This window comes from Acanthisitta chloris, unplaced genomic scaffold (assembly GCF_000695815.1).
Source record: "Acanthisitta chloris isolate BGI_N310 unplaced genomic scaffold, ASM69581v1 scaffold25492, whole genome shotgun sequence".
NCBI lineage: Eukaryota > Metazoa > Chordata > Aves > Passeriformes > Acanthisittidae > Acanthisitta > Acanthisitta chloris.
In genome coordinates, this window is record NW_008662523.1 from 1 (window position 1) to 10,427 (window position 10,427).

The window sequence follows — 10,427 nt, forward strand, 5'->3', positions numbered from 1 at the left end:
ACCTCCCCAGGGAGCCAGGACTGTCGGCAAATGATGGAGACAGGCTTGGCAAAAAGGTGTTATTTTAGAGGACTGGGTATTATTATGACAACAAAACAGCTTCACTGTAGTCACTAAATTAGACTAAGTTTCTTATTACAGATAACATACCCATTTCAACCCGCACGAACAGCCTGATGGGTTTATGAAAAATAATCACCAGGAAAGGAGCTGGGTCTGACAGACTCCAATTTTTAAACCAAGTGCCTCTCTTCTGGAAATGTGAGTAATGAGACACGTAATGTTGCAAAAATCTTAAGCTACAGTAATGTATGACTTTTTTTATCATGATCTAACGTTTTAATTCAACATGTGCTTGTAATCAGATGTCCTTGATTTTATCTTACGCTCTTAAACAAAATCTGTAGAAACCTAGATTTAAAGTACTAGAAGAGAAAGATATTTTCAGGATGTTTTAGGATTTGAGAAATGAAGAGATACTTTCTATGTTTCTGTCTACCTGCTTACAGTGAGGAGGCAAGATGGAGCTAACCCTACACTGAGGGATTGATGTTCCAGGATGAATGGACTTCACCAGAACAAATTCCTGGTGGTGCTGTCTTCATACCTGCTTTTCATCTTGCAATATATCCAGCCTAGTATGTCTTCTGGAAGCACTGACTGTAACCCACACTGCTGCTCCCCCATCACAGCAGCCACTCCTGCTCCTGAGCAGGCTATTATCATCTTCTTTTCTTTCTCCTGAAGTTGTACCTGGCAAAGCTATGCTTACCCAAACTTACTCTCCTTTCAGTATACCCTTAGCCATAGACATCTCTGGATTAAAAAGGCTTGTTTTTGAATGCAGCCTCTGATATGATATTATTATAACCATTTTAAAGTGCCTTTTTTTTACCATTTTTGAGGCTATTTGCAACGAAGACAGAACTTCACTGAATGTTATAGCTGACATTTACTTAATACTACTTTATAAAATGCATTCTAAATTCATGAAATTAAATCTGCATTTACATGAGGCTTTGCCACATTGCCTGGACAAGAAATGCCTCCTCCAGCCACCTCCCTTTTTCCTGCTTAAAATGATTCCACAATACTTTGGGGAATGCATAAACAGGAAAAGAGATGCAATACCCATGTATGCTACAAATATAGTCAAGAGAAGAGAAAAAGCATGTCCAGCTACTTGCATACCTCAGATAACCTGAGAGCTCACACTTCAAATGAGACTTTGCTTCAGTGATTCTCCAGCCTATGGAGATAGAGATCTCTAACTCTATGGAGATAGAGATGCAACAACTTGAAAAGAAAGTGTCTTTGATAATGAAATATTCTTCTCCTTCAACAGCCTCAGAAAACATGGATTATCATACTCTGTTGATTAAAATCAGAGAGTAAAAATAACTTTCAAACAGCAACCTCAACACCGAATCTTGTTTAATTTATGCATCTGGATAAAGGTGCTGTAGATGCATGATCACAGTCACTGGATATCTACCTTTTCTTGAACAAGCCATTACACTTCAGATTATCCAGTTAATGTTACATAAAACTTCTCAAGGACCCAATACAATAAGTTAACTCCTAAGACACATATTTATAGAAATTACTTCACACTAGTAATAAAGAAATCATGGAGTTCCTGCATGGGTAATAAAAGCAAACAGATAATATCAGTGTGAACCTGTCAACTTCCTTGCTCCCAGTCCCTACCTCCCCTGTAGGGACACAGATAAGGACAACCTGGAAAATCGCAAAGCTCCTACCCCTTCAGAAGGGGGAAAAGAAGGTAAATTCCTCCCTGCTTTGCTACAAATGCAACTTTCTTGCTTGTCCAGAAACTGTTTTCTATAAGCGATAACTTACAATGGGAATTGGCCAAGTCATACTTCATTCAGTCTTGAATAAAAACTTTGTTTGGAGTCTCAAACAACACTAGCTAGGGAGCTTTAATGGTCTGATGGTGATTAATTACTTCATACAAACTGACACTTATCTGTAACAACGAGGTCAGAAGACAATCAAAACATCTTTATATTCCTATTTTCAGGTTATTTCAGGAGAATGCATTCCAAATGAGTTATGCAAAGAGCAATAGAACAAAAATACTTCTAGTTTTAATTTCCTTGAAATCAACTGCTCTGGCAAACACAGGAAGAAAATTTACGAGAAGGAAACCACTTACATAGCGAGAAGCATGTATTTAATTAAATGCTTTGCAGAGATACATGAATAAAGCTATGTGCATGACTTTCTTTAGGGACAGCCCCAGCTGTTTATTTTTTAGAAAGGAACAAACAAAAAAAAAAAGTGGAGAGCACAGACGCAATAAAGAAATAAAAATCTAACTTTGTACCTACATACTTTACAAAATAAAGCATGTTAGGGTACAAAACATTCTATATACTGAATGACCAACAAATAAATGCACTGTAACATTGTTCTCTCAAACACCATAAGCCTAACAGCTAAGCTCTGAAAATGACATTGACAGTAGGCATCTTTATTTCATCAGCCTTCTAAAGAGTCATTTAGCACCATCATGTTTTTGGTTTTCTTTGCCCTGTCTATATCCTTTCTTGAAATAGCAACCAAAGCATAGCACCTTTTAATATCTAAAACAAAAACAGGAATAGTAATTGCATCCCAACTTCCAGAGATGAGGTAGCTCATGCTAAGAAATGATGGAACTTTCCTGCCTTGACAACTCAAGGCCAGTAAGTCAAGTTATTGGTGATGCATGTCTGGATGTCAGCTAAAACCAATAAATTTCTATATTTTCTTTATTAGCAATTGGTCTGGTATACATGTGAATGACTTGCAATGTACAGAAATTGGCACCATAGCTAAGACATCTGTATAATTTGATACGTAATGGCTTCTTAGATGGGCAAGTATTGGAAAATCAACAAATATTGGGTTTAAGATGTATCTTGAAGATTAAGGACAATTTAATGGAATTGAACAGATACGTTGTGAGAAGTCTGGCCTTAAATTTAAGACATGGAACACCCCTACTGAAAACTCCTATTTACCCCAGTAGTGGTTTTACTTCATAAATTAATCATGGCTACAAAACACTCTTCTGGGGAGACTTACATAGGAAAGTGAAGAAAAGACAATGCCAAATTAAGATGATCTTGTCTGAAGAGATTTTCTTCCACAAAAGACACAGATTTCTGTGAATGGCTATCATACTGGCAACCACAGGAAGACAAACTGGGGTAGAGGGAGTAGGTATGGTTGAAATATAGCCAACAGTTTACAAAAGTGCTCTACTTTTCTGTTATTCAGTATGCATCAAAGCAAAAGAAATACTCTCCTTAGAGCTTTACATAGCCCCACATTAAAACTATCTATTTTGAATACCTGTAAATTTCAAAATACTTTGAAACAAAACTGAGGAAAAAAATTCATATTACTTTAAAAAGATGGTCATGGACCATCTTTAAATTATACTGTTGTACCAAAAAGTTGGTTTCAATCATTTCAAACAGAAGGTTTGTAAGTAAAATAAATATTCCAAAGGAGGCCTGGCATTTAAAAAGAACTGTACATACAATGCTGATCCAGTATCAGCCATTACTTCAAGAGTCTCAGGATTAACTTCAATCAGTCCAAGTTCATGTTTTGCTGCTGCTGCTGGATAGTGTGCTAATTTCCCCCTTTCCTCTTACACAAAGCAAACTGGCCCAATTTCAATTCCAAACTCCTGGTCGGTACTGCCGATGTCTACGGGCGCAATATCAACGATGGGTAGACGTGCCACGTTCTGGGTTCTGTATTCAAACACTGTCTTGCCCACGTTCCCGTTGCGTTTCTACAGGGGGGAAAAGGAAAAGAAACAAAAAAGAAACTTAGTCCAGAGCTCATGTCAGAAGGGGCCCAAATTCCAACTGGTGAGTCAGTTGTTTGATTGCTCAGAAGGATCTCACTGTATCTTCACTGAGCAACACACTCCCACCTGCACTGCACCTTGGTTAGTTTGAAATGCATATCTCTTGCTGTTACAGTAATGACCAGACCTGTCAGACTGACACAGCAGGAAAGATTTTTCTCTATGCTATGAAATTCTTTCTATGTTAATACATACCTGCACACATAATCATGGGCTACACTATTTTAAAGCACAGAGAATAGTCTAATTTATGTCAACTGCAAAACTAATTTTATAAATATTTTGCCAGTACCTTGTACTTGGCTGAAACTGTTACTGGACATGAAAAATCTGCTAGAATTGGAACAGGTTGCCCAGGGAGCTGGTGGAGTCACCATCCCCAGAAGTGTTTAAGAGGCATCTGGATCTGGCACTGGAAGTTATGATTTAGGGGTTACAGCAGAATGGCAGGCTAATGGTTGGACTCAAGGATCTTAGAGGTCTCTTCCAACCTTGATGATTCTATGATTTTACTACTTGCTGGTTTCTATGCCCACTAAGAATATTTTGGGGGAACGTTTTCCTTTCCAGCTCAGTCAGTTACAGTACGCATGACCTTCCTCCACAGTACTGCTGTGACAATCTTCCCCATCTGGCAGACAAAGGTTTGTGGTTATCTCACCAATTTGTGTGATTCCTCACACAGGTAAATGAATACTGAGAAATACAAAATGGCAAGACAGTTATCTCACTATGCTCACTAATGAGTAGTAATTTACAAATATCCTCCTCATAGTGCAGACTTCTGTGTGAAGCCAGAATTGTAGTAAAATGCCTATTTGATCAGTAGCTTCTACAATTCATGATAAAATTTTTCAGCATTTTTATTATTTCTTTCTATGGACATTTTCCTAATTCAAGAGAGAACTGGAAAGGGACAAAAGTCCTTTTCCTCCATAACAAATGATGACCTCCCCAAACTCACAGAGCAGCTGTCATGCAGAACAGTGTATCTGAATCGGCTGTTTCCCTCTGCTTTGATCTCCAGGTCATTGGCCCCTTTGAGAATCACAGCTTTTTTCAGATTCTTGGTCTGGTCATCCATGTATCCAACACTGTTCTTACAAAGGTAGGTAATGTTCTGGGAAGCTTCCTTTGATAGGAGGCGCAGAAATGTCATCTGAGTGACAGCTGTATCCCCATACACAAACTGTGAACAGCAAGAAACAGATCAACTTACATTAAAATTCATTAAGAGTTCATGAATTATAGAAACATCTGTCATTATCATAGCCCCTTTCAGCCATGACTAGCAGGAGCACTATTATGTGAAACCTAAGAATGGTTTCTTTTGTAACTTGCTGCCAATCGAGGACAAAGAAACATAGACATTGTGTAACAGGGAGAATTCGGGAGAATTTTGACTGCAAAGCTCTGCAACTGAACAACTCAAAGGCAGTTGGGCCTCCACAGACATGCCAAGATATGGAATGAATTCTGCCTTGTTTCCAAAAGGGATTATTACACATGTAACAGTGCATTAGAGCAACCTTCAAGTTAAGAAACATCAAGCAGAGAAAACCCTTTTACAGTGGTACCTGCTATACTGCAACTTCTGCAACTCATTTTCTGTAACCTTTGTACTGTATTTAGAAGCACCACAAACAGCCAAAGTTTGACTCTACAAAAAATTTGCACATTTGCATATAGTTTCACCAACCAACCAACTTGCATGGAAGTCTGATGAATGTTTCACGAAGTCCCACTATTTCTACAATTTTTCTACCAATAACAAAAATTATAAAATTGTTTAGATTTTTGGGTTTTCCTCTACATGTGCCATTTTATTCAGTTTAGATTTTTGGTTTTTTCCTCTACATGTGCCATTTTATTCATGTTATTTTGAATCATTGCAACATTAAAAAACAACAGTCAAGAATGACTAAAAATTTATACATTTCACTGAAACTGATGAAAAGAGAAGAAGATCTTATTCATTGATACTGTCATAATTTATAAAATGTGCTATCTCTGTTTAGCATCTTGGACACACTTATTATTTAGAATCCATAAGGAGTGTATATGACTATTACTCAGTTCAAACTATTTTTATTATTTAGAACCCATAAGGAGTGCATATGACTATTACTCAGTTCAAACTATTAGTTACCAAAATCTGGCAGTGTTTAAAAAAAATTAAATATTCTTTTATGTATTCCTCAAGATAACTTATTGCTCCAAAGAGCATCTGACTTAGAAAAACCCTACATGTAGCTCTGCAGGCAGGTAAACATCAGCTGTGACATCTTGGGTCATGGCAAGATCTCCTGAATTTAATAATAAGTGAATGCATCTCAAAAAAAGCAATCAGTATCACACATGTTCTCAATATCAAATCTGTTCTCAGCTGTTGAAGTCTGAAGGACTGTTTTCAGGAATCCAGTTGATAACAGCATTTTATTTTTTTTTACACACCGAACACTTAATTTTAAGACAGTAACTCCTTATGAAATAACACTTGAAGATACATACTGTGCTTTTGATAAACTAGGAATAAAAATGGCAAAAGATAGTTCATTGATTATATATTTTACATAGGATACACTTCTGTTATTTGTCAGGATTACTAACTCTAATTTTAGAAGTTACCACAGAGGGAAAACACAACAGAAAGGAGAGTGCAATTTTTGCCTGCCTAGAGATCGATGCGTTCGGCATGGACCAACCTGATTAACTCTAATTTTAGAAGTTACCACAGGGGGAAAACACAACAGAAAGGCGAGTGCAATTTTTGCCTGCCTAGAGTTCGATGCGTTCGGCATGGACCAACCTGACACATGATAACAATTGTACTTTCTTTGAAAACAAATTTATAAAGTAAATTTTGCATTTTTCACTGTAAAGAGTTTTCTGAAAGAAAGAGCAGAATTCAACTAAAACAGCAGAGATCTGGATCATGTATTAGGGTAAAAGTACACTGCTTTAAGGATGAGGTAGTCATTTAGTAAAATACGTTGCTAGAGAAGCTGATGATGTTGTGATCAAGAGAAATAAATCTCTTCCAGCAGTGGTCTACTTATAGCAAATCCTGTCTTACACACATTTGCATTGTTTTTCCCATCTATTTTCTATCTTTTCTGTAGAGTAATAACAACCAATTAAACATAACCCAGTCAATAAATACTTGTAATGTTCTGACTGTAGCAGACTCCACTCATAGGAACAGATGAAGTTCTAAACCAGAAGAAAACAAGTTTCACAGAAGCCAATTCTTCTATCTTTTCTGCAGAGTAATAACAACCAATTAAACATAACCCAGTCAATAAATACTTGTAATGTTCTGACTGTAGCAGACTCCACTCATAGGAACAGATGAAGTTCTAAACCAGAAGAAAACAAGTTTCACAGAAGCCAATTCTTAACATGAACTGTGTTGATTTACCTGTGACCCCCTGTTCATATCAAGGCCATACCAAACAGGCTTTACTTCAGATGACCTGCTGGCCCACCATGTTTTGCGGGGCACCGTAGATGGGTTTGCAGAAATACAGGTCTCTCCAGTTTCCATGTTGCAGTACACTTTTATAGCATCTTCAACACATCCTTGGTTAGGATCAATCCAATATTCACCTACAAAGAACATAAAAAGTGATCCCGCTATGTTATGAAGATTCTTGAAATAACTGGGAAGACATAGGCAAAATTCATACAGGCACATGTATGAATCTTATGTGTGCTTTGATATATGTGCTATGGGTATACACTATAATGTTGCCTCCAGATAAAAGCTGGTCAGTATTTCTAACATTCTAAAATTGGGGAATTCAAACATGAAAGCTGTTTGTGGTGGTTTAAATCCATTGCGTGAAATATGGTTCCCTGATTCATGTCAATACGGAGCAATGTTAGAATCTCTACATATATATCTTTACCTCAATATTGTTTTGTTAATATAAGCCTTATATTATTTGTGATACTGTTTATTTGGCATTGGAAGCTGCTATGACACATAGTCAGGCACTAAAAGCCGAGAGGGCAGAGAGCTGTGTGAGGGCAGAGCCTTTGGCACTGCCCCGGCCTCACCACCCACGGGTGAGGGAGAGAGAGCAGAGCCGCGTCCGGCGGCACCGGGGGAGGTGTGCTCGGCGGGGCCCAGAGACTGATTGTGAACTTAGGCTGAATAATATAGATTGTTAAGGACATTTTGTTTGCTTAGCATTTACCATGTTTTGTCAAGCTGTGTTGTTCCTGGAGGAACTTTTTGGGGTTCGTTTTTGGGGTTCGATCTGGACAATAATTGATTTCTGGCTGAGTCTGCCAGAGGAGAAGGGGTTAAATTTAGGCTGATGCTTTTAGGTGTTTGCTCATGAACCTGCGCGCAAGCTGGAGAAGACTCAAGGAGGCGAAGTTAGCATGTCCTGGCAAAGACCTCCCTTTTCTCGGGACAGTCATGAATATGTATTAACAACGAGTTTATAAACCGAACCCAGACCTGTCGGTGCGTGTTAGTAGAGCAGAGACTCCCCGCGCACCCAGCGCTGTTTGCTTGCTTGCTTAAATTCACATAATAAATTGTAAATTTTGACTGCAGTCCTGTTTGGGGACTCAGTCATTTATAACACATTGCAAAGCTCCTGAACGCTCCAAGTGCACAAAGAACACACTAGAAGACTAGAAGACTATTTACTCTACATATGAGAAACCAATGTGAGCCTCTCCTGAATACTGATTTGGAAGCAAAGTTTCAGAAAACAGGGCAAAAGCTGGAAGGCCTGCCACATATTATCTAAATTTCTAAATTAGGGAAATTCCTAAATGGCATGTTAGTGCATCATCACCTGTGAATTGCTAGTACGGAACAGCAGTACAGAATTCTGGATGGAAAGCGCTCACAGGCCACCAGCCCACAGGTAACACTTTGAGCTAATAACAAAATTATTCCCAAATATTCACAACTGGTGTCCCAACCTATCTCTGTCATCATGTAAGTGGTACTCCACTTATTTTGGAAACACTGAATAACTAAAATATGGGATACATCAGATTATATCCTTCATTGGCAAGAAGAAATAACTTTCTGAGAGAAGCTTTCAGCTCCTATTGTGAATATCGATTTAGGCCATCAAAATCTGCGTTACACGTTTTTTTCCAGTGACCAAGTAAATTTAGGCCATCAAAGTCTGCATTACACGTTTTTTTCCAGTGACCAAGTATACACTGGAAACAAGTGAGCATCATGTAGCCCATACAGACGGTGTGTTTATACATACCACTCCTCTTGGAGGGGTGGCACAGCTTCAGGTCATCACAGGTCCGTGCTGGGTGTTTCTTTGAGCCATCTGGGCTCCGCATAGTCTCAATCTGGCTGCTCAGGGATTTCAGTGTGGCATGAACTCCTGGGTCTGTTTTATTGTGGTCATCTGGGGCTGCTTCATCTTCAGTAAACTCCGGTAGTGGATCTGCCATAGCATCATCATAGTGTCCCATAATGTCACCAATGGCAGCAGTGAGGTGGCCTGGAGGTCCTGGAGGGCCAGGTGGACCAGGCTCACCTGGTGGACCCTAAGGTTCAAAACAAAAAGGTAACAGAGGTAAAGTAAATGCTATGCAAAATGACAGCAAAGCCAGCCATTAAACCCCCCCAAAACTTCAGGACAAGTTACCCTAATGCACAGGGAATAATTCAGTTATAAACAATTCACTTTTCCGGAAACAGGGCTAGGAGATTAGAACGGCATGTGAGGTATTCTCTCTGCTTCATATCCTCTCTGATTGTCTTAATGCTTTATTCACATTTTTCTTGCTCCTCATTTTAGATTTAACAGCTGGAAAAAGTCACCAAGGAATGGTCTCCTCATTCTGTTTTTTTAAGCCATCTGTCCCAACAGCTGTAAGTGATTTTTAGAGCAATTTAAAATTCCTGCTTCCACTGAGTTGCCTCAGGCATATTTTCAATTAGTAAATTCCTGGATGGAAAATTTGGCACTGGAAACATCTTTACATTTACCCAGGACAGTGCTGAGCTTTCTGGCCACAGAACCTGGGGTTCCTGTGAGAGAGAATCTACATCATCCTTACTTGGAAGAGCACGTGTTTTCCTGACTAAGTCAACTTTCCCAAATGAAATGTTGTGAGGTCCTTCTGTCAACATGAATCGTGGCACATGGGGAGGTAATTCAGTCTTGACAAGGAAGGTATCTGTTAATAAACATCTCTGCATCTGCCAGCTCTGCTTTGGCAACACAAATTCTGTAACATATCTTCATTTGAAGTTTGATGCTCTGGTGGATCAAAATTGGCATTTCCTTTGAGAATAATTACTTTAGAATTCACAATTAGCCCTCCAAATGCTTGCTAGAGAGTACACACACCCCCAAACTAACACACACTGTGTCTGACAAATGAAATCTTAGCTTTTCGGTTCTGATTTATAGTTGCATGCAAGCCACTGTGGAAAGCAAAACCTAAAATATTGGTATGTGATATTTCTTTTACTGTCTCACTATGCAGATGAAGTACCTGGAGAGCACATAAGTATATATGGTGTGTGTGT

At 38.7% G+C, this 10,427-nt stretch overlaps 1 protein-coding gene across 1 annotated transcript; it reads right to left on the reverse strand.

The window, feature by feature from the left end:
- Positions 1-3,606: 3,606 nt before the first annotated feature.
- Positions 3,607-9,436, reverse strand: LOC103798381 (collagen alpha-2(V) chain-like; the record flags this gene model as incomplete). The annotated part of the gene is made up of 4 exons (XM_009070636.1): positions 3,607-3,817; positions 4,860-5,084; positions 7,317-7,504; positions 9,145-9,436. Coding segments are annotated over 4 exons (852 nt in total), but the record flags the coding sequence as incomplete, so codon positions are not given.
- Positions 9,437-10,427: the final 991 nt, after the last annotated feature.